Here is a 25,158-nt window from a genome sequence, read left to right as displayed (position 1 = left end):
AAATGGATCCAGCCATGCATTTGGCTAGAAGTTGTAAGCCCACTCTTATCTTACAAAGTCTTCGCCATTACAGTTCGATACGTTCTCAATTATCGTAATCATTATCTCAATTGTCGCTGGTAGGGATCTTGTGAGGTCGTAAACCGAAACAGCAGTTATTGCTTTATTGGGCCAGGTAAAACTGATCCGTAGGACGACAGGGGTGTCGCGGCTCTAAAGTATACATGCCCACGTTACACCCCGGTGCCCCACGACTTGATGCTTGTTACGCCGAAAACTTTATAAAACGAAATAGTCTTCTGGTAATCGATTCGTGCATTACAGAATTATGTGTGAACATACATAAGAAGAAAAAAGTTATTGAAATATGAACATCCTAATTCTGATATCATACGGCCCTAAATGAAAAGTCCAGCTCCGTTCTTGTCTAAAAAGGTGTCAGATTACTAATTGCGGTCGACTTAAGTTGTAAAGATCGATGTCCGACCGACTTTACGACCTCGCAAGATTCCTTCCAGCGACAGTACCAGCTGGAAAATCCAGCAACAACGTTCCCTACCCTCTTCGATCATTTTTACAATTTGTCCCCCGTGCAACGCCATCGAGTTCCCTCCTCGAATCACGTTTCTGGCAATGTACCTGTTGAACCGGACGACGACGGTTCGATGAAATAATGACGAGTAGTTTATGCACCATTCACCGAGTTCCCGGTGGAAGGGGTAACCTTCCCGTACATACCGTTCCGTTTCTGTTCAACCTGGCCCCACCGCCACTCCCTGGGCTCTGCATCGCGAACAGAACACGCCGCTGGGTGGGTGTATCTACCACGTTGTTGCGCAACATACATACGTTTCCTCCTGGCGGTTGATGAAGTGTTCTCTCGGCACGAAATTGCAGCGCTTCCTTTTGCTAGAACACATCCTCCAAGGTGGTTAGACGCAGCGTCGAGGGAACGCGGAGGATAAAAGGATTTGTTTTGGAGCTTTCCGGGGGAACGGGTTGAAAGAGAAAGAGAGGGAGCCAGGAGGGAGGGGATGAAATTTGAATATCGTCGCTGGTGCCGCTCCAGAGTTCGCCGGTGCGACGGGGAGCCGTCGTGATAGCGGTTGGGTTAGGGAATACTTTGTACCTTAACCGTTGCATAAATAGTCATTAGACGCGGGGCTAAATATCGTCTGGAAGTATGCGCGCGTTCCTTCACGGTACGTAATTATTTTTGACTAGGTACCGCCCTCGAAAGAACGAGCGGTTAACCCCATTCGCCGTAACGTTTTTGATACCAGCCACATTTTCAGTCAATTTTCACTGTTGCAATGTCGTATGGGTATTTCCGGGGTTATTTTTTAGTTTTACTGGAGCTTCTATTCAAAGTTCGGTTTGTTGGGGTTGTAGCTATTTTAAGTTCACAAGGGGAAGTCTGTCTTGTCTTTCAAACGGTATTACAAGCATATTATTCTTGATATTTTATATATTTTTGTTATACGTCTTCGTACATTTTCACTTGCCTTGAATGCGTAAATGTCTAGTCCTCGTCTTCCATCCGATTGACAAATTGTTCTACACGTTTCAATAGCGCAAAAGGATTCTTCGAACAATGTCGAGCTAGAAAATACACAAAGCCGAGCCTTCCTCGAGTCCAAGTGTACCCAACTCCTAAAGGTGACTTGTGAAAATTTCAGAAATGACAATTGTAGCGACGAAATCGCGAGTAGTTGTGTTCCGTTGTTAAAGAAGCCTGGAAATAAAGTCACCCCTGCTTTGATCGTTCATGCACTTTAAAGTGTGCCCGATAAGCAGCACTCGAGTGAGAAGCTTAGATCGTCAGTTATTGTATTTCGCGTGACAACGGCGAGGAGGATCAAATAAGGATAAAGGGGGACTAGGACGATCGTTCAATAACAAAGATCACTGGAGCACGGTTCCCTCGCGATCTGAATAAAATAAGGCTTAGCATCGCCTTTGCTCTTTAACGGAAGCATTTCAGAGGATGAATATGAGAACAGGTGGGAGGAATACGGAATTCTAAGGATAAAGAGATTTGTTTCATTGTTTCCGGTTAGGAGAACCAGGGATAAGAATAACATCGAATCTGAATATCACGGTACCGACTGTTATTCGTTCCTTACGAACCGGTAAACGATAGGAATTGCGTTATTTATTGTCCCGTCGTTGCGCAATACGCCCTCACGTTGCGGAAACTGACGTTCCCCCCTTTTTGTTTCAGGCGCCCGCATCCTGCAGAATAAACACAGAAAGTCGAACCGAGGCAACAGGGATGAAAGGATTTCTTCGACTGTGTCGAGAAAGGGTAAGACGAGCTCAGAATGTTGTATCGTGCTTTCAAAGACTTCTTCACAGTGTTTTATCGCATCCACGGAGGATTGTCGACGGAACGCGGATAGAAAATACAAAAATATTGTAATCACTTTCGCGAACCCTTGAAATCTTCGGTGGGTAATAGCTCCTTTTAAAACTTTCATCTAACATACAGCAACAAAAATCGATAGTTAGTAGCGTAGGTTGAATTGTAGGTATGGTCTAGCAATCTTCGGGTTGTTTATCTTGGTTAGATGTTGATCGTCAGAATTATTCTATTAACGTAAGGGTCGGTTTAATTAGAAATGAAGGAAGGCTGTCGACGAAGTTGTATCTTCGGCAGCCGATTTAATTTGCATAGAGGCTTGATCGACAGCGAAGGCAAAACCCGGCATTACTACGACGGTCCAATTAACATAATTAACGTTACAGGACGTTAAAATTTTGACGAAAGTAACGCTCTATCGGCGAAGTGGTTCTTAATTAATTTTCCACGATTGTTTAGTAGGTAATTGTATTTTCCACGGCGGGTTTAATTAACGAGCAAACCTCTTGCAGCTTCGCGAAGCTTCATCGAAAGTAGTAAACGCTTCCTCGAAACTCGTCTTTCCATTTGCTCGACGACGATCGCATTCTTTCATTGAAAAGTATCGACATTAACAGCGAGCCAATTAGAGGCGAACAATTTGTTATAACGTGACTTTAATTCGACGGATCGGTTTGTTGATCGCTTTTCATTCCCGAAATCGTTAATCAGTTTAATTTCTGTAACGATATCGAGCCTTCACGTTCCTCTTAGCGGATTAAATCTCGAGTGGATTTACTTTACGAAAATAGAATTTCTAGAGAAGCACAGATTTCGTTAATAATTTTTTTTTTTAATGTTACCCTAGTTAAAGAGGAGTTTCCTTAGGACAGATTCAAGTAAATAAAATGTATTTGAGCTTTGATCTTGGTAGTATGGATTTTGGGCTCTTAACATTTTTTCTTAATATTCTTTTTCTAAATCTATGAGAAAGTGTTCGCTCGAATTCGGTTTGACATCATTAAATTTAAAATTACAGAACAACGCAAATTTCCAAAGAGGAGTATCCCTGTAAAGTTGTCGGTGGTCCATTTTCGCGTGAATGCTCTCTTTTAAGTGCCAGCGTACTTTTTCTTGCAATTAAAAACCAGGAGACATACCTGGGTAAAAAGTGCGTTCTATTTAATTCGACGAAATTTAATACAGAAATCTAGAAATTCTGGATTTAAAATACTAATTTTGATTCACCCAGGAATAGAACCTTATCTTCCAATCGTTATCGAATTTTCCCCACATTTGTGAAACCAATAATATTCGAAGTCGCGAGAAGACCGTCGTAGACAGATAAGGGATGGAAAAAGTGATTTGATCTAGCAGAGGTCTTTGCGATGTTCCAAGCGAGGATACGACGAATATCGAGATGACATCCTGACTTCGATTTTGCGTGGGAAGCTGAAATCTGCGAGGAAGTTCATCGTGTCCGCTGGATGATCTCGCGTGCGTGTTTCCCGACATATTGTTTCGGGTGGTGACTTGAACGCGCGCCAATTTGGGGTATATAACTGCACGTTAGCCGGCAGTTTCGCGCTCACGAGAGGAATGAACCGCGCCGATTGGGCCGCGATAGCCCCGTGTTTGTTAATAACGGAATGCTAACATGCTCAGGAAAAATCGCGCCGCTCTCGACGCGATGTATGTATATAACTAATTTAAGGGGTTACACCGGCCTGGAGACTTGGAATATTCATGGTTCTTTAAAAATTAATCACAGTGGAACTACGTATTCGAAAAGTTTCCGCTTCTGCTATATGAATATACATTGTTTAGCGGAATGCAAGAATATTTCTATTTTTATCAAAAGTTGATTTTTATGCTAAATTATTCCTTTCCTGAAACCAAGCAAAATTTGACTGAAACATTTTTATCTGTCACCGTAAATATCTTTGTGTGACCTTTTTCGAATAGCTCATTCAGTATGCATCGATATTGTTGGTCCAGAATCAAATTTTTCCCGTAAATTTTCCACGATGTTGAACAATGGTAATTGCGGTGGTATTACAGATTTGTAGGTGTGAAAAAGCGACGCGTGTCGTGTACCTTCGTTTATAATACAACATAAATCGTCGTACGTTGTCGTCGAGTTTATGATTAATGATCAGTGCTGCCCCGTGGATAATGAAATTTCGATTCCGAGCGTCGTTGTCGAATTAAATTAATTAGCGCACCACAGCTCGCGATAAATGGCGAAAAAACGGAAAAATTTTAATCGCGCCGCGTTTCTGTCGCTCGTAACGACAAATTTCATCGTTAATTTATTGTACAAACAGGAAGCCGCAAAAACTGATGAAAAATTGCGCGTTTAATACGTTTCATTCAACACGCGAAACTTCAAGCATTTAGCATATCGGAAATATTTCGCGAATAGTTTCTACGGTGGTGATGGGTAAAATATTTATCTGAGTAAACATTTCATGTAACGGGTAAATGCGATATGAAAATTTAAATTTTGTTATGGAGGATGAAATTAGTTTTACACGAAGTACGTACAAATTTATATTCCAATAACGCGTATAGATAAATTAATGATCGGTAAATGCTTGGTTCGATTTGTGTGAGTATTTCTATAATTGTTTCCAAATTCTCTATTCGTCTAATGGGAAGGTATTATATCTTAACAAACTGAGGCGAATTTTATGTGGTAATTATTATTTTATAATTCTGAAATAATGAATACCTTCGGTAAGCTTTGAGATGATATTATAAGAAATTTCAAATAATGGAACTGTTCCATTACCTTCTATTTATATTCCATTCCACTATCGATGAAAAAATAATCATTAAGGAATTGTTTTGTAAAATTGTTTAATTCGAAGGAAAATGCACTCATCGCATCACACTATCGATGATCTCGAAGTATACACGTTTCGCGAGTCTTTCGAATTTCGACTTGAACGTGAGCCAATTTGCGGTACATAAATACGCATTAACCTCTGGTTTCGTTTCCATGAAGCAACGAACCGTGTGTCAGCCTGGTAAGGACTGCCAATTAATTTCACTAATGCCCTTTTCCGACATATTTCGACCTTTGTATTTTATGATTATGTTTTAACTGCGAGATACATGACCCTGTGCATTTTATAATCTGAGCCACACGCTATTCTCGTTACGACCTACGTTGATCATATTTTTGGAACAATTCTGCTTCACTTTTATTTCAATATTCGATAAGACACATTTGCAATGAATTACAATTATGTTCAACAAATATTTCATTATTCAAACGAATAACAAAATTCCAGGGAAACTGTTTGCATTTAAAACAACTGTTCCCATTATAATATTTCGTCCATCCCGATTTCAAACGTTACACATTTCGAACTATTCGGAAGGAAAGTTGGTTTTCAGATCGTCTCTTTACTTTCTCGCGCGAATAAATGGTTCGCCAGTCGCGGGTCGAAGAATAGATAACGCGCTAGTATTAATATTTTTCTACATTTCTCATTAATTTCGCGGCAGCGTTTACCATTTGCTCGTCGAAAATTCGCTATCGCGTCGTTTTACCGTGCAAAGAGGCGCGAGTGTAACGTCAGTGCTCGCTCTTCCAGCGGTTAGTTAACAAAAAAAAAAAAAACATTTCGATTTTTTTTTTTTCATAGTGATATTTGTAGAACACGTGTCACTGATTACGTCAGTGTACAGGACATTCGTTACGCGAGCCGTATCTATCTTTACAAAGTTCTTCCAGCGTGATGGTAGACAATGTTTTACCACGAAATTTTGTATTCCGACGGTTATTTATGCATGGTCTCGCGTTCCACTGAATAACGCTGAAAAACGTGATCAAGAAAAAAACATTTTCGAGGAAGATCGATACGTGCGCGATACGGGAGATTTTATTTCACGTTTCGAAGTGCTAAACATTCAAGGCTCGTAACGAAATTAGTTATTCCATCGTTATTCCATGAATAAGTTTACGCGAAAATTTGCACATTCTAATGTAAAACAGAACACGATCGTACAATTTGAAGACAATTTCGCAAACGTATTTAATCTTCGCATGTTTATGCCTTTGTTTGTAACTGTTTCCTTCGTCAGAAATTCACGCGAATCAACCTCGCATCGCTTAAACTGTGCACGAAGACAAAGGGTTTGTTTGACAGAGGAAACACACTGAAAATTACGTCCGACAAATAATTAGCAATGTCTCCGCAGCACATGAAATTTTGCTAAAATATCAAATAGGGACACAATATTTCTTCAGTTGTAACTATCGCGTATCGTGCAAGACAAATTAATTTCAACGAATATTGCACGAATGCAACTTGTACCTCAAGCTTTCCGTTTTCACAATTTAATGATTGCGACTTTAAAAAAAAATGCAAGAACACCATTATTTTGTCAATCAATTCATATTGCAGATCCAATTCCATCCATCACAGACAATTATCGTTCTGCGATCGAAAACGCTGAACACATGTGCAATCTTTCGTATTCCGATACAAATTGGATACGCTCATGAAAAAGGAAGGCTTGTTCAATTCATCGAAAGGTCTGTTTTAATAGCCTTCGATTGCTTATGATTGTAATTTCGTTGCAGTAACAATGCCTCTTTTATTCATTCGATCGTATCATCAATGAATAAATGAAGTTAAAAACAACACATACAAATTAATACCCTTAAAATGTTAATGTCAAATGTTAATCGAGCTTCGTACGTCGTACTTTAATTTGTGTTCAGCTTGTAACTTGCAATTGAACGTTCAATAAATTTCGCTTCGATACTCTTAAAAACTCCTGTCCACGTTTTCAACCGTGCTGAAGTTACCGATAACGCTTTTGACAGGAGCGATTTTGCAATTACAAGCGCGTTGCAACGCTTCTGCTTTTTCTGGACCACACACGAAGTCCTGAAAAAAAACGGAATTAAACACACGCCAGCGTTTCCACTCGGTAAAAATAAGGTTTTTGTTGGCGTACATTTGGAATAATTTCCCCTGAGACAAAAAATAAGTCCAGCGGTTTGCTAACTGCGGCCCGCGAGCAAGATACGACCCCTGCGACTATCACTGTACGAGAAGACTTAATCGTTGGGATCTCGAAAGGAAACATCAGTTTATTTTAAACGGTGGAACAAATTTTCTTCTATTATGATTTTTCATCCGTGGCTAGGGTTCATGCTCGGAATCTGGAAAATATTGCGAGAGAAGAGGTGCAGAAAATGTAGAAGGAATATTTATCGTAAAATTTGAGACTTCTGAGGACTCCTTGGTCAAAATTTCGACCAATGAATAAAAGGTAAACCGCACTCGAACGAGAACAATTATCATTCTAAATTATAAAATAAAATTGTCTTTGACGTTGAACGAGTGAAACTCCAAATATCTCAATTAATCGAAAGTTGAAAGTGGTCGAGAGTCAAAGGAATACCCCGAAGTCTATCTCGAGCCTCGATTAATGTTTGAAGTTTCCCGTCTGCGAATGCTGGCATCGCATCCATCGAGTGCAATTCTCAATCAGAAAAGTAGAAAAGGAGTCACGTTCGCGCTATAAACTGCGCTCTTTACAAATCCTCGACGGTTACCGTTTTCATTGAAAAGGGAAAACAACGGTTTAGAAATTGATAGCCCGCAGTCGATGCAACACCGATATATCCTGCAACAGTTCCCGCCCAGAGCGTGTAAAACGTTAAGACAACGTTTCGATCCTTTGCGCGGAAACGCTGGAATAAGAATTCGATCGTAAATTGCCGCACGATCGTTCTTACGACAGCTGGATGGTCCGTCGTTTCGAGGAGGCGACGGAAGTACTGTGGATTGGCTCCGATTCAAGTTGCAACTCGAAACCGTCGCGGCGAAAAATGGCGCCGAAATCGTTGGTAAACGCTTTGCCGCGCTTGGAAGGGGCGAGCTCAACTTTCCAGATGAAATTTCGGGATTTTCTTTTGTTCGCAGAAATGATTAGCAAAAGGGGTTTTCTTGGCTCTTTATTGTGTTTCTTGCAGTGAGAGCAGATGGCCGGTGACTGTAAATTATTTTTAGCGAATGTGCACCTTCTCTGAAATGATCGATAACAAAATTAGAGAAACATGTATGATGTAATCTTTCACTGGCGATTGCAAACAGCGCAGATCGCATATAACATCCCACATAATCAACAAGAAATTTGGTCAAAACTCGAAAAAGAAATCTCCTCTTAACAAATTCCATTTGTTATTAAATGTTTTTGCTAGTTATTAGAATTGCATTAGATGAGACGGATCCGAAAAGGCACTTGCATCTTATTTCGCTCTGAAACTTGCAAACGACACCTCGCATTCGTCGCGAACAGAGTTACCTTTCATTGCAGCCAACTTTCGAATTCAGTGAAACTTGGAAACCCCGTTACAAACTAGATAAGAAACACGCGAATAAATGTAATCTAGACGCCGCGCGATCCTATCGGATCCACATAAAGATATCGTTGAAAACATCTGTCCGATCGAAGAATCGATAGTAATCGTGGACCCACGCAACGTCGTTGTATCTTTCCTCTTCGTTCATAATGCCACCCTTGAGAAAGAGGACTTCTGGGCAGGATCAGAAATTGGATCGAGTCGAACTTTTTCTCGCTATACGAAACGTGTTATTTGGAACATAACGTGTAATTTCGTATCGGTCGATCGGATCACGTTCCGCTGCTGTATTGTGTAGTTGGAAGGAATTGTTCTCGATGGGACCGCCGAGTTTAAAATTACGGCGTGCGTATCGACTAAAGTGGGCCAAAAATAAAGCGCCTATTGTTTCCTTCTTTCCGCGGAATAGCTTCGATCGGGATTCTCGATATCTGTGAAAGTGGGATTTTAAAACTAAAATGAAAGGTGAAACATTTGGTATGGGTCGAAAATCTCCGTCGAGAGTAGAACAAAATATTGATACTATCGATTTCCGGTGGTTTCTTTGAGGTGTAATTTCAACCAGAGGTGGTAATTTTGTATGCGTGTGGCCTGTAGTCTGATGTTTGAATAATCGAGGGAATCGTGCAAGCAGGTCTGGCAAAATGCTGCTTGTATACCACTGATCAATATTGATCGATACTTCTGATCGGTTGCACGTTGCGAGCATTCCAGTGAAATCAAGTTGTGGAGTTCTACTTGGAACTCCTCCTCTCTGAAAGTGCATCGCTACATTGATCCTACCGCGTTCGAAATAACTATTCCTTGTTAGTGCTATCGGGTCATCTCCACGAGTCTGAGTACTTTCGTTCATGTAAATTGCATTCGAGGCAAATACGAATAAATATTAATCATTCGCTTCGCGTTCCGTTCCTGCCACAAAATTAATTTATCGATAATGAAGTTCAAAATTCAGCTAGTTTATTTTTTGTTAATAGTTTGTGATTTTCTAGGCAGTAAGTTTGCATTGATTTCGATCTTTAGAAGGTTGGTCTAGCTTTAGAATAAATGCTATCGAATCCAGACACTTTAATATGTCGCAGCCATTTTACTAGCCGTTGCTAAACAATCATTCCTCTATCGTAACATTTCCTCGTACACTTTTTACGGGTTTGAAATCACTGTACCAAGAAAATATTCCGCCGCCGCCGCCGCCGCCGCTGCAGCGATCAAACATTACCCGAAAGTCTCGAACAGTTTCCGTCTGCTCAAATACTCAAATATGTAGCATGAACCATGATATTCCCGAATGGAAATTTCCACGGGCGTTTCCCTCGTGCAAGCCATCCCGCATCAGAAGACGGTACGTGTCGCGTTCGAGTTTAAATAGAACTTGTCTGGTATAACGAACGTTCGTCAAATATTTATACCGAATTCTTGGCTGTTATAGGGGAACTTCCGGAAACCCATCTCGCCCAACTTGGTCCATTGTTTCCCGCGAGACGGCTCGTTCGTTCGTCGATAAGCGCGCTACCCAGAAGTATAAGCAATAACTGGAAACCAACAACCCCTTTTCGCGATTTGGATCATCCGACTAGGGGAAAGAACCTGATACGTTATGTTCGTTTCATCGTTTCGTGCGCGAACAGCCTCGCCGTAACCGATTTTTCACGGTTTCATCGATTGGAATTCATTCCTGTCGACGAGGGGTTGTTCGAGGTAGGAGTTACGGCCGCGGTCGCGTAAGGATTCCAGATTTTATGCCGCGCCGAGCCAACGAAGATCGAAAAATTTTGTTCAACAACACTCTAGAGTGGCCGTATGGGAGATCTTCTCGCTCGTGCCATAAAGAGGTTTATGCATTCGGGACCATTCTCACCCTACGCTGGAATTTGCTTTTCAAATTTTTTGGAGGGCGAGCAAGTGCGATGGCTCTAGTGGCAAGAAATTTCGGCCTTGCGAAAGTAAGGGTTCTAGGTAAAAATTAGATCCAGATAAATAATAGATATCTTCTTTATTTTGTATTTATTTATGTAAACAGGTTGTTATACGATGTTATATGTTGTATGAAACTCGCGTTATATTATTTCTATTTAATTTTCAATTTTACAAAATGTATACAATTCTCGTGGGAGTGTGTCTGTATGTTCCTCTCTCGGGGTAGGATCAGCAGGGTAAAATAATATTTTAAATTTCCAGTCAATCTCATTTCTGCTATCTGATCCTCCAGTGTGATGTATGTTTCCAATCATACAAATGGCAATAATTCCCCGCAGTCCCTGGAAAGACCATGGGAGTTGCTCTTGGCAGGAGATTTTCCTACCCTCAATCTCGTCGCAATTTCTCCTAGCTCGATCGAATAATTATATTTTCTAATCTCTAATTAACTCTAATGAACTAAAGAATTTCTAACAGTTAATTATTTTATCATTTTTAAAGTCCAATTTCACTTTGACTCTTACACCAGATGAAATCTTCGAACCAGTGTGTCACAATTCTATCATTCCACCTCGGCAGTTGGAAACCTATGGGAGCCAGTGGAAACCATAAGACCCGGAATTATCAAACAATCGGATAGATAGTTGGATCGATAACACGGAAACGATGTAAGGAATTCACGTTGGGGATTTTTGGTTAAGTTCATACTCAGTGCAAATATGTTTCCAAAGGATAGAGCGCTGTGGTCGCGAGTATCGGAATTCACAATACACGTATAGCTGGGTGAACCGAAGTAACCGCGAGAGTGCTTTGAAATGGGTTGCGGGGAACAAGGTTGAATTCTAGGATATCAGAATATACGGCCGAGTAACGGCGTAAAGTACGGGCTACTATGAAAGAGGTTTATGCATTTGGACCCACTCTCGCCGTCAATGGGGTTTTTCTCAAATTTTCTACGCTGCTGATGGGATTTCGTACTGGACATCAATTTCTGCTCTTACCATTTGACATTTCTCCAAATTGTTTAGGTATGAGAATGAGTGGAGAAACATTTACCCATGTAAGAATATTAACAATTGATAACATATTTTAATAACAATAAATAATGATCACGAAATGGGTCACAATGATAATTCTAAACATATTTTTCAATATTACATTCCCATTCGTCCTTTTTAAATTCATTCGCATTCCTGCTCTGTAATACAATCGTTATTTCCAAACGTCCCTAACATACAATTAAACGTATATCAACTAAATTGTACATTGATATTAATTACTTCTATACACGAATGGGTTGTAAGGATGTCTCTGGAATAGAGAGGCCCGTAATAAAGGACTCGTCAGAGACAGCGAAATCGTCGTTCTTTAATTCGTCTCGGCAAATTGTCGTCCTCCAAGCGGAGTGCTTAACTGATCAATATTTCCCACAGGGATTGGAGAATATGCAACGTCCAGATTTATCGTGAATCGTGGTCCAAGATTTGAATGTTAAATCCCGGCGTGCAGAAGCGTTTCAACGTGCCTCGCGATTTTCGTTTCGTTCAATTTTTTCGCTCCGTTCGCTCGATCTGGTATTCAAAGCGTGTCCCTTTTCTACGGCCGCAGCCACCATTCCGGTATCTCAGTACTTAACCTTGTGCTCGCAACCCCGTTGCAAAGCACCCTTTTACCTGTCTCTGGCGCCCCTTTTCCTAGTTTATTCCCGTTCGTTTCGATACCGGCATGACTTTAACCATCTCGTGGCTGCCTTTTCCGCGAACGTACTTTACAGCCTCTGTCCACGTTGGGCATTGTTTCTCGCCACGGGATCGCTTCCCTCCCCGTCACGAAGGGTTGCTAAATGCGCAAATTCAATTGTCAACTCCGTGACGAGTCCGTGAAATTAATATATTTATGTATATGCAAATATATACATACACGTATAAAGTTATTCATATACATATTCATAATGAAAAATTCATTTGGTAATATAAAAACTATTATTTAATTTAGTCAAACTTCTTCGTTAGACATAGAAGGTACGAATATCTATGGGATTGACTATATTTACTCCCTGTTTATGTATTTTTGAGTCTCCTTTTTGCCTCTCTCGAAGGATCCAGAATACGCTGCAACCCCCGTCGTGAAAATCGTATTGCGAGCTCGTTACATACAGATTATAACGTAAAAGAATTTGTTTGTTATCCTGACGAGTATCCTCTTCCCCTTCCTCGAGAGCAACTCCAATTATGAACTTCGCCGAACGTATCTTTGGCGGTGTATTTTCAATGAACCGTTCAATCCGATTCTGCTTGAAACTTCTTACTTTCGTCATGAAAGTTCGGATTAACCGGTAATCTGTGATTGCTCCAGTTTGCCCGAGGTGAAGCAGGGTGTATCGCTCGCCTACGTATAGCGATTTATGTTTCTTTTTACCAGTGAAATCTGTTTATCAAAATGGATGTGCATAACCGAGGAAGTAGGTTGATAACTTCGTTAAAATGTCTTCAAACTTTTTAACGAACAGCCAAGGAATTCGCTCTGGAGTAGCTATCGATCTGTTCACGGTTCGCGGAGTGTTGAAAAAATACGTCTCGGCATGTACTGTCTTCATGCCAGAAGAGTGCAATAAGCCACGTCTCTCTGGAGTCTGAGGCGGTATTCTTCTCGCGTTGTGACAGTAGCTACAGAATCCAACAATTTTTATCTTCTATTTAATTGGATCATAACTTCTTCAGTTGTAAACGTGTTTTATAACTATCTTTTTATTTTGATAGCGAGACTTTAAGAAGAATAATAGTATCAATTTTTTAGGAGGCAAATTGCTGTACTTTATATGACTCTGTACCTCGACATCGTTGATTTCTTATCGCTGCTATTTATCGGGCCAATGATGTTTATTTTTGGTTGTATTTTCGCGAATTAAACACGATTCGCTACAATCACGCGTTCAATTAGTAGCTGCGCACAGATTTGTAAACTTGTCGGAGAACTCTATTTACCCGTATCGTGCGGTACCAATTTGACTTCCAGCTTTCATTGCTGCCAATTTTCGTTGCGCGATCTGGAAGTGGTTTGCAAATAAAGTAGGAGCGAGCTTTTTATGCTGTTTTCATTCAGAAGAGGTTACTATTCCGGCTTCTTTACGTTCGATACCGGTAAATATTAGGTAACTATTTAATATAAATATACAGAAATTTGTTCGCACAGATTCGTTTTGCTTCAAACGTTTAATTTGTTATTTAGTCGACTTATATTTATTCGAGAATCTACATTTTTTAAAAGATAAGGTGACAATTATTTAGTATTATTAAAATGACGAATTGATATTGTATAAATATTAACATAATTGTATGGTCACCGCATGTTTTTGAAATTACAAATTGAAACAAAATAATAGTTCGAATATTAACGGTCGCTTGGCTTTAATTTATCTCGGTAAAAAGCAAATTGAACTCGAACGATATTAGTATTTTCAAATTTCAAAGGGTGAATTATTTCTTTCGCGAAGTATCCCAGTTTCTCTTTTTTCCTCCGTAGAAAATTGACTGCCGTATTTCATGTCAGAAATAAATTTTCGAAGCGAAAACGCTTTTTAAAGAGGACGAGCGCGAGGCCGGAGATGTTCTATTCCGTATCTAGAACACACGTGTTTATTTTACCTCCTGGAAAAATAGTACACTCATGAAAAATTAATTAACCCTTTGCTGGAAATTCTAAGAGTCGTGTCACTCGATCTATCGAATTTTATTCAATAAATTATTCAAAATTATAATTATCAATAAAACATAATACCTGCACCATCCAAAACAATTTCAAAATGTCTCTAAGAAATTACTATTCGAATCGAATAAACCGCAGATCTATTCATGCTCTTCATCCCCCGTTCTCACTACTTTTCATTCCTTTGTTTACCCCGCAATTTCGCTGGAATTTCGCTGGTTGGACGAGCCAATATCTCGTTCATTCCCGTATAATCTGCCCGGAAAGAACAGTAATCGTATTCCCTAATACATAATACGCCGTAAAAGGTTAAAGGTTTCCGAAGGACGCGCCACTTTTCAATCGGCTCCTCCGCGGGATCGGTCGTTATTCCGTTTGAAGGGTAAATTTCATCGAGGTCTGACGCATAAATTTCACGGACGTCTGAGGCATAAATTTCGCCGAAGTCTGTATTCGCTCTGTTCCACCGTCGTGGATTCCGGTATCCTAGAACTTAACCTCATTCCCTCAACCTACATCGAAGCTCCCTCGTTTATTTTCGTTCGACTTTCCAGACACGCAGGATCCCGTGGCGTCCCTGGCTCCTGGGACCGCGGCTGTTTGTACGTCCTCGAGCCTTTATCGTGTGCCACGATCATTTTGTTCCTCTCGAAAACAAAAACTTGCGGGACTGTTCGTCCCATTTTTTCTTTTGTTTTTGTTTTAGTATAGCGCAAGACGAACAAGCGTTCGACTATCCGCCTATATCGCTTAAGGGATGGTCCAACTTTGACAACATGAAAAATCGCCTGTTTTTCTGAATTTATTTCACGGGAATTACGTGTACACGGTGTGCATACAATTTCAACATCAATTTTCGTTTTTCTAGCATGTGTCGGACGCTTGGATATTCCAGGTTTTGATATTTTTTTCCTCAAGTAATCGGGACTTGTGCTCTCCCATTTGTCCCCTAATCTTCTTTAAATCCTTTCTCGGAATTTAGAGGTGTGATTCTGAACCTGCGGTCCAAATCACCTCATAAATTTTCGATAGGGCTTAGATCCGATGACTGCGGGTGTGGGGCGTAAAACTTTCAAGCGATTGTATGGTAAGTACTCTTAGACTCGTCCTTTACGTCGAAAATCATTGTCTCGATAGAACTTGAAAGATCTACAACGATAGTTCCAGGACTGATCTACTGTCGTATATGACTTTCGTTTCATTTTTCACGATATCTAATTACAGTTCGTAGTAAAATAAATTTATATCGACTTTAAAATAAAGATAACTTTCTCACGTTTAATTCCCTTATTACTCTACTGGCATTCTCTGTTGCTCAGCATATCACGGAATGTACTCTGAAGCTTGACTCAATTTTCGAAGTAAAGAGACCTATGATACATACGCGGCACGGACTCTTGAATTCCCACACGGGTGTGCGTTGAGAGCCCATATTCCATTCGCATCATAGGTTCTCCTGTTCGTATATGTCACACAGGATTCGAACTATTGGATTACACCAAGGAACATCTCTATGGGCGTCAGAACAAACAGTATATCCTTCTCGAAAGAAGCACTCTAGACACTGTGCCGTGTTCTATCAGGCGTTCCATTATTTCTTTTTTTAAAGGATTCTTTCAGAAGTTTCCTATTTCTCTGCTTGGAATAGTTGTACACTGGTTCTGCTTGTAGAACTGCTTGCTTTTAGTGTACTGTGCATATTGTTTGACGATGGTAGCGAATCATCTGTAACGTAGAAGTATTCTGATTTCTAAAATTGAATCAGTTCGATAACTTCGAGATGATTAAAAGTTTTAGATATATATAAAATGAATTTGGTGGTAATTTTTAAAAATTGTATGAACACATTTTGTATAATCAGACGATTTAAATGATTTCACTGACAAGAATGTTTTTCTGTTTCAGGAACATCGAGACGGCCGTCGGGTAAGTCGGATTTTGTTAATGTTACATACGAGATCAAAAGATTGCGTTGACGAGGTCCACGTATGTTTCTAGGATGAAAACACGATTTTTCTAGATAGCACGCGTTATCTTCTTAAGGTTAGAACGTACGACTAAATAATTTCTTTATTATGCACGAATAGCTGTCGCGTTCAATAGGGATTGTCGGCCATGTCACGAACACGAACCTAGACGGTGATAATTAACGAACGGCTGCGCGACGATGGCATTCCAATCGTGATCGATAGACGATACGATCAATACCTAGCAGGTCCTATTATAATTCCCGATTATAGGATTCAGGGAGCAGCGAAATAAATTCGTAGAATATGTAGTGCTCTTCGAATTTCTCTCGATTTACTTCAAACGGGTACGTCATCATTTTAGTTATTCGCCGGGAGTTCCATTAATTAACGAGCATTCGAATTCTTATATTTTCCATTAAATCTTCATGAAAGTATCGTTAACGGATCGGCGACGTTTCTCCGATAAAAACGAGTCCAAACACGAGCGTTTTGTGGTTATTTAGCTAATTACACGTAATTGGAATCGCTCTCAAATTATGGAACGATGTGCACCGAACATGCATAATTAGAAGTAATCGAAACGAATCGTAGTTTCATTTTAATTGGTCAAACTTCGTCGATCCGTCGATAGTATTTTAATGATGTTATGCAAGAATATATCAAAGTCTCCGTAACTGTATTGTTAACGGATTGATAAGGATTTTTTAATTGCTTTCAATTATTCGCGTTTCGAATCGTTTATCGAAAAAGAAATTTCCGACCTGCTTGAAAATGACGTTCATCGTAGCTATGTGGATGGCTGTGGTACACCGCAGAGTTTTGTTCTAAAACCAAACAATAGAAAGCCTTCTAGTTCGCGTTTATATCATGAATATCATAGTCAATCAAAATTCTAAAACAAGTACAGCCCATCAAGTTCGAATCACCGAGAAGAGCTATAAACTAACTTAGAAAGTTAACCTTTGAATAGCCATAACTTCCCTAATTTTTCGAATTTGAAGCTCCTCGATGTCTTAAACTACCTCCAAAATTTGATGACTACCTCAACTGTATTTAAGTGTCCATCAGAGAACCTTATTCAACGAATCCATAACTCTAACTTACCGTCCTCATACCTCGATCGTGATCCATCCAGCACCGTTTTATCGCTACTCTACGCTCTCGATCCTCCCTCAACCGTATTTCTGCAGTATAGATCGGATCTGCCGCGAATATTTCGCTCCGCCCACGAATCCCACGGAGCGCCGCGATCTCCTCGTCTATAGCTGTTATTCGATCCTCTAAAGACAACAGTGTTTATGCTAATCCTCGGACGTGCCGGAGGTTCCGTGCTTTTCGGCCACTGCGAAACGGAAATCTCGAATTCTGCATTACGCCCGACGAAGGTTGTTATACTGCGCCAACATGCTACATCACGAGCAGCGCACGATAACACGGAAGTCAATAATGCCTTCCGACCAGCGGAGACGGTTCGGATATCGCGCATCGAAAATACCGAATTTCCTGTCGCGCGCGGAAACCGCGATTTTTTTTCTTTTTGCACTTCCTGGTGCCTCCACGGTTGCCATTATCTGTCCAATAAACGTGGCGGAATGAAAGGGTAGCGCATAATCTAACGTTGCCCGTGCTGTTAACGGGAACCGATAATTACGTTTTGGGTCGTCTTAAATTCCCTCCACCGCGTCTCGATAAACCACGATAACACAGTTTACCGTGTTACTCGATCTTTCTCTCATTAGCGCTTTTAATTATGGTTTCGGGAGTGATTGACACTACCGATAAAATGTATCGTTGTCGTTCTCCGCCTCGAGGACTCGTGTGACATTTGGAATTATTAAAAATAGGGGGAGTTGTTTTTGACAATTTTTTTTGGGAGGTTGTGTTATTCCATTAAACAATCGTTAGGGATGCTTTGGAGTGGACATTTTGAGCTACTGAAAATTTGAGAAGTTTCTGAAAATGAAGGAAATATCTTGACAAAATGTTTGCGATAATCGTCTCATCGATTCGTCTCTAGATTCGTCTCTTATAATTCGTCCGTCGACCCAATTGGTCAAAGCGTTTCGAGATCGGTGCATTTAGAGAGAATATCGTTACGTAATAATACAGGTCACTAGGAATTCCTAGGGATGGTATTATACTCCGCTCTGTACCTTACTATTTCGCCATAGATATCCGAGAAGTGAACCTTGTTCTCGTAACCCACGTCGAATCTCCCTCGTTTATTTCAGTTCGACTACTCGGGCACGTTACTCGTGTAGTATCCGTTGCCTGAGGGAATTGTAGGTTCGTAGGTCCTTCGATGTGCGCGCGACTCTCCGTGATCCAATAATAATATCTCCCAACGCACAAGGTCTCAAGTTTATCAATTAATTCTTTCTCCATTCGTATCGCCGGGAACCGTAAACGGAGCTCACCTCAACGGGGTGTAAGAATTTAATAATGTAAACACTCGTGAATTTCTTAAGGGCAGTCGTCGCGAGAAAGGAAATCGAATTAACGTCGGTTTATGTTTCTCCGCGTAATGCTTACCTTGTTAGTCTAGCACGGTTTTCTTTTAAATAAAACGCTGGTCAAATTAGACATTGCATTCTTTGTGGAATTTCATGTGCATTTTTTATACAAAACTTCCGTTTACAACGTGAGATATATTAATTTAGTTTCGCTCTGAAATAACTGAGATTATTTTTGCAACGACTAAATTCGTGTATATATTACAATTTGTTAATTTAATTACTCTTTAGTGCTCTATTTGCCACCAAACAGCTCGAGATAAGCGAAGAATGTTTTTCGTACCTGCGGAAGCAATTTCAGATCTGAAGAGGTTTCGTAGGAATATCGTTGCTGAAGGAATGTTTAATCGACTTAATTTTGAGGAAGTTTTGCAAAGCGTCGCCGCAATCTTGCTGGTTCTGTTTGACTTGGCGAACTTTATTCATCGTTGCCTCGAGGAACGTAATTTTTGACTGGCATACGTAATATCGTATTTCCGAGTAGTAATAATATTCACGCATTATTTATCTTCTAAATAAGGAATAGGATTGAAAGTGTACATAATGGAAACGTTTATTTCAAGATCGCTCTAAATGCGGCCTGTCTTTATTCGAAGGAGTTACGGCTTCTCTAGCACGGTAAATTGTTCTCGTCATCGACTCGAATGTATTTCATACTTTTTTTTCGCATTTTTATGGGGGATTCCAATATACGGAGCAAGATGTGTTTTCGTAATCCACGCAGAAACTCCCTCGTTTATTCTGGTTGAAGTTATCCCGCGGCTAGGGCGTGGTGCCCATTCCTCTTGAGAATGTATCCCCTTGTAAGTGCTTCAAAGACTGCTTCGCCGTGATTCAATAATGCCTCCAGACTTGCCGAGCACATTCCCGGGGAACTCTTAAATTCCTAATTAATCATCTTCGAGCTCGAGACGCCGCGTCGTGGAATCGTTGAAACGCGGAAGTAAAAGAATGACGATTTTAAGAACGTTAAATTTCGAGTCTTTCGCGTGGCTGGGTTTAAATTACTTTCCTACCGCGTCCCGTTCGAAACCAAGACTACGGAATCTCCGAGCGAAAAGTTTCAAGAAGAACGTCTGGAAGGGAGATCCACGAATGCGCTGTTCGAGCTCTCGAACGGAGTTTCGTGATTTCCAGCCAATTTTTCACTGCCTCGAATTTTTACTAACGGAGGAATCCATGATTATTTTCTTCAGGCATAATGCGTTTAATGTGGCGAATAAGGAAATGATTGATTCGCTTGTAGAAAACATTCGCGAAAGAGCTTTGTAATCTCTGGTCCTGGTGTGAGTTATTTCTTTTACTAGTAATTCTAATGTTTACACTTTACAAGTGACGATAAAATCGTCATCGAGCGTTTCCTGCGTTTACAATTTTATAAAGCTGAATTCTGCGACGATGTTTTCGCCGTTTTAAGAATCGAAATTGTAATTGAAACGCTCTTTTCCTTCTTCGAGATTTAAATCTCCATAGTGGGCGGAGGCGATAGATTTATCGCTGGAATGGTACTTCATCGTCAGCGATATCTTGTTCGCCCGGTAGCGTTTCGCCCTGTTTTAAAAGTATACCGCGTATCCCGAAATTAAATTTGTAAATGAAATTCGTCCCGTAAATCCAGCGGGGGTAACCCGATGTAATTTCCTACGCGTCCCCTTCGGGTAATTTATTAAAATCGCGTATTATCGGAAATAGGAATTACGGAGATCACCGACGCTGCTTCGTCTCGTTTTTTCCTCGTGTCTGGTGAAAAAGAAAAACCAACAGCCACTTTTTAATCACCCTGATTCGATTTCCTCTAAGAAGACGTCTCTCCAGAGAACCAGGTCGCTCTGTCGCGTTGCTCGTTTATTACCATTCACCGGAATATCCGTTAAAACTATGCTTACTTCGCGTGGATTTCCCCAAGCTGTCGCGTCGATAGCAGTTCCATTATTTGCTCTTGATGTGTGTTTATTAATTGTTCCAATAAATACGTGCCGCGTGAAAGGTTGACAATGAATTTATCACGGAGCCTCTTTCGAATAATCGCGTTTTCCAAAACCAGTAATAACGGGAGGCCAACGTGTTGAAATAACGACCAACCCACGAGAATCGATATTTATGTGATGTATATACGCCCGTGAAAATTTCAGACTTGAGGTTAACGATTTCGCAACTTGATACTGGAATAACTCGGCAACGAAGTGCTGCCTCTTTGGAGTAAACACAACTGGAATCGCCATAGTCGCTTGAAAACGGGTTTGGTTGCGATTTTTATGTCGGTTTGTGGAATGGTATATGAGAATGCAAAATAGAAGATTCGATGTTTTTCGTGAGAGTATCACAGAGTCTTAATATTAAAGAAACTAATAATGGATATTGTAATGGGTGGGCTGTCACTCAATAATTGCTACATTAAATAATGATGGCGAATGATGGTGGGAAATGATTGTATCGTCCCAAATCGATGTAAAACTTGTTACTCGAAAGGTTGCTGCTCCTTTTCCTCTTGCTTACTTCGAAAGTTACCTGGAAAGACACGTCGGACCGCGCAGCGTCGTACATGTATTTATATTCGACTTAGCCGAGTTACGTTGCTTTCGTAGTATCCTTGAGATTCTATTTCCCCCGGGATCCCATAAGCCTGGCGGTCCTTCAAAGTCTGCTTACAGTCTGCTTTCGGTATTACCCGCAGCTCGCGCGGATCAGCGAGTCTATTTTCCAGTCTCAAAGCTGTATTCTCAATTAATCTCGCGCTCCGTCGCGGAAACGTTGTTTCTCCGGGCGTTGGTGTTTTAACGAAGTTAATTTCCTTCCGAACGAATAAAGGCGAAACCCGAATCGAAACGTATGCTGTCTGAGTTTTGTTGCGAGCTTTGCTTGTTTACCATTCCGATTCCAGTGACACTGAATCGGATCTGAAAAGCTGCTGGGTCGACTGGAATAACGTTTAGAAGGATCAAGAGGGTAACCGAGACCTTACGTCTTCACCTTTTTGGAGATACTTGGAGGTTTTGCTAGATTTCTGGGTATAGAAATTGAATTACCCAAGTTTACGTGGCGTACGTCCACTTTTAGTATCGTAGATAATTAATACCTCTCATTCAAATTTTTAAAGCAATCGAACAAACGATATTTCCTAGAAATATGAGATTAAATAAAGTCGAGCCGGGCTCGCTTTAGATTTTATTCTTGGCCAAAGTGTATCCTTCGAATTTTCCCGTTCAAAGGAAGGGTTATTGTTTCTGTAATAGAATTCTGAATTTCGATCAGAGTACAGTGTGGCCTTGTTTCTCCATCGGAAACCGATCCGTTATTCGATGGATCGTATTACCATCTCGTCTGAGGGATATTTTTTTTGCCGTAAAATGCAAAATTAAGCAATATTTATCGCGCGTAGAATTTTAACAGGTTCCTAGCGTGATCGGTTGTTTTCGTTGTAATTGTTATCAGAATCGATTCACGCTGAAAATGTACTCTGTAAAATTACGTTTGTATTGTTGCACGTGAAAGGTATACACGGTAAACCAAATTCGGTTTTCTCGCTCAATAAACATGTACGTGTTATCATAATTTCCCAATTCTATATTTCACACTGCAACATGAGGAATAATATATTACACTTTTTATTCTAATTTATATTTCCATGTTAATTGTACATTATTCGCAATACATTTACTGTTCTGCGTTTCAAAGTATTTTATGATACATTTAAAAGTACTACCATAGCATTCATTAAGTAAGAATAATAAATTGTACGAATCGTAAAAGTATTTAATGTTATAAAATACGATAAAATATGCGCTGCAAATTATAATGAGGTTTGCGTTCATGTTTTATGCGATATTTTAAATGGGAATCAGTAGAGGCATAACTCAAGCTTAACTTTGATGAAAAATAAACGTGTGCAGTTAAATAAATCAGTCGTTGTCGCGATCGATCGTTGTACTTTATCACGATGCATACTGCAGCTGGACATTAATACTGAATTCCATGCATTCGTTACTGATGCATAAAACTTGACCACTTCAGTCTCCTACATGTTTCGCGTAGCAGAAGAAATATATACCATCGTCTCGTGACTTGTATTCTATCATCCCAGATGGAACGATCATCCTTAGATGCCTAAATTATTCATTGAATGATTCATTTCTGGTTTCGAGCGGTGGGTTTCGTACTTTGAGGTTAAATCGACCGAAGCAACGTTTCCATAAATGATTCCACTGCTTCCAAGCAGTCGCGTAAGCACTCTAGTTCGATTTTTAGGTCCACCAGGTTGCTCCTTAGATCGCTATTTATAACAAGTTACCCACGCGTCTTATTTTTCCTCAATGGAATGTTTCCATCGCTTGGTCCGCTCGTTGGAGACCGTTCGACTCGACGAATCATGCAATCCGCCCTTTAACTTTGATAACACATACAATTAGATGCACTCGACAAACCGTGAAACCGTTTCCTCCGCTCGTGCCCGAAGAGATCCCTCGAAGCAGCTCCTGGAAAATCAAACCCAGCCTCTCTTCTTTGGTACTTTCGTTGTACTTCCACTCGACTTCTCTCGGAGCTTGAACGCGTTGCTCCCTCGGCGAATGGGCTTCCCCAGGGGTAACTGTAGCGGGCCCCTCGGAGTCGCGCCTGCACCAGTCACTTCTCATCTCTGCGAGAATTCAGTGTCTGCCTCTGACGGAACGGAGGATGCCATCGTTCTCAGACGAGGTCCTCTCGGCCTTGGTCTCCCGTGGCAACTGAACTAAACTGCCCCCGCATTCGACGCTCGCTGAATGTTCAGCGAGTACTCGTGATACTGGGAAGAAGGCCTCTGGAAATCGTTGGGAAAGGCTGATTCGTTGTTGATTACGATTCAACTAACAAGAAACACTTGGCAACTTAACACGTCAAAGCGATGGATTTCAGATTTCTACTTCAGAGGTGATGTTAATTGTTTCAGAAGTAACATAACAAACGAATAATACAATTTGTATGTTCTATTTCGTGTAGATTCTTATACACTTAATTAGATATGATAGACAATGAATCGACATTCTGACTCATAAATTTAAAATAACTCAAAACATGGAGTTAATCGACTCAGCTACCGAACGACTCGAATGTTGCTCGTTGAAAGCTAAGGAGGTTGGTTGAGGTGGTGAGAAGATAAGTTAACAAGTAACACTAGACCAACCTAATTCTTCAAAGTGATGAATTACAAGTTTGGATTTTCAATATGGAGGAAATGATTAGACCGACATCATACTTTGTACAGAGATGAATATTGTCCATCTAGCCTTATACCCAGACTACTCACTGTTGAATTTCCTCGTAATACCTATCAGTACACAGTGACTCGTTCATTTTTTAATCAACAGGACTCCCGAATAATTCCAAAAGTAGTCTACATAATGGCCAACTTTTCCCTCCCTCTTTTTACCTGCACAAACTTCCGAGACTTCTAAAAAGAACGTTTCAGCACGCGGGTAGACACTGGTATCGTTCTTCGGTTTGATCAAAATGAAGCACTCCCAAGTTTGGTAACATCTTTACAAGTAACTTTTCCTTTAAGAACTTCCCCTCCTCTTTCTCGCGCGAAACGTACAAAGGGATACCTAAAAACGACATGAATTATTTCTGGTTAAACATGTTTATTAATCTCCATAATTTCATATTCTAGTCATATTTGACACTCTACCAATCGCCTCATACTCGCAAGGAATTCTTTCGAAATACCTTCTGAAACTCAACACATGTTAAAACATCTTTTAAATTAATAACTGAGAGAAAATTTAACTCGACGCGTGCATGCGTCGGCTCCGATCGTTATCGCGACCACCAGGGGTAGGCCTGGTGGAAAAATGTGTCGGAATGCCAGGAGGGGCGCGTAAAAAGCGACGACGACGCTACTCGACCGGGGTTGCCTGCGTTGTTTCCTCTCCCCTGTCTTTCCTTCCGTCGGTGGTTCGTCGCTCTTTTTCTCCGCGACGGACTCGTTTCTTTTCGCAGGCGCATCCGGCTCTGCCGACGCGCGGCCGTTCCGCAGGATGCATCAGGATGACGCAGGGAGCGTCACTGGAAGACTGTCGTCTCCTGTTTCGCGAAACTTTCCCCGGCGAAAGTGTTCTTGGGAGCAGAAACAGTTCTAGGGTGACCATCAAGAATGCAAATTGAAATCGCGGTCGACGCTGCGCCAGCTTGATTTTTATTGTTCTTCGCTTCCCTCCACACCCAACCTCCTTACCTTTCAACGAGCAACATTCGAGTCGTTCGGTAGCCGAGTCGATTAACTCCACGTTTTGAGTTATTTTAAATTTATGAGTCAGAATGTCGATTCATTGTCTATCATATCTGATT

General features: G+C 40.7%; 1 protein-coding gene across 6 annotated transcripts in view; it reads left to right on the top strand.

The window, feature by feature from the left end:
- The window catches only part of LOC128873657 (leucine-rich repeat-containing protein 4C-like), a 260,823-nt gene that overhangs the window by 193,045 nt on the left and 42,620 nt on the right, over positions 1 to 25,158 (top strand). For all 6 annotated transcript variants that reach the window (XM_054117364.1, XM_054117363.1, XM_054117362.1 and 3 more), the window contains 2 exons: positions 2,225 to 2,308; positions 16,260 to 16,280. In XM_054117364.1, the coding sequence (XP_053973339.1) occupies positions 2,225 to 2,308; positions 16,260 to 16,280 (105 nt within the window). The remainder of the gene's footprint in view (positions 1 to 2,224; positions 2,309 to 16,259; positions 16,281 to 25,158) is intronic.

Source organism: Hylaeus volcanicus, chromosome 3 (assembly GCF_026283585.1).
Source record: "Hylaeus volcanicus isolate JK05 chromosome 3, UHH_iyHylVolc1.0_haploid, whole genome shotgun sequence".
In the NCBI taxonomy this organism is placed as follows: Eukaryota; Metazoa; Arthropoda; class Insecta; order Hymenoptera; family Colletidae; genus Hylaeus; species Hylaeus volcanicus.
This window is presented reverse-complemented; position numbering and strand designations above follow the sequence as displayed.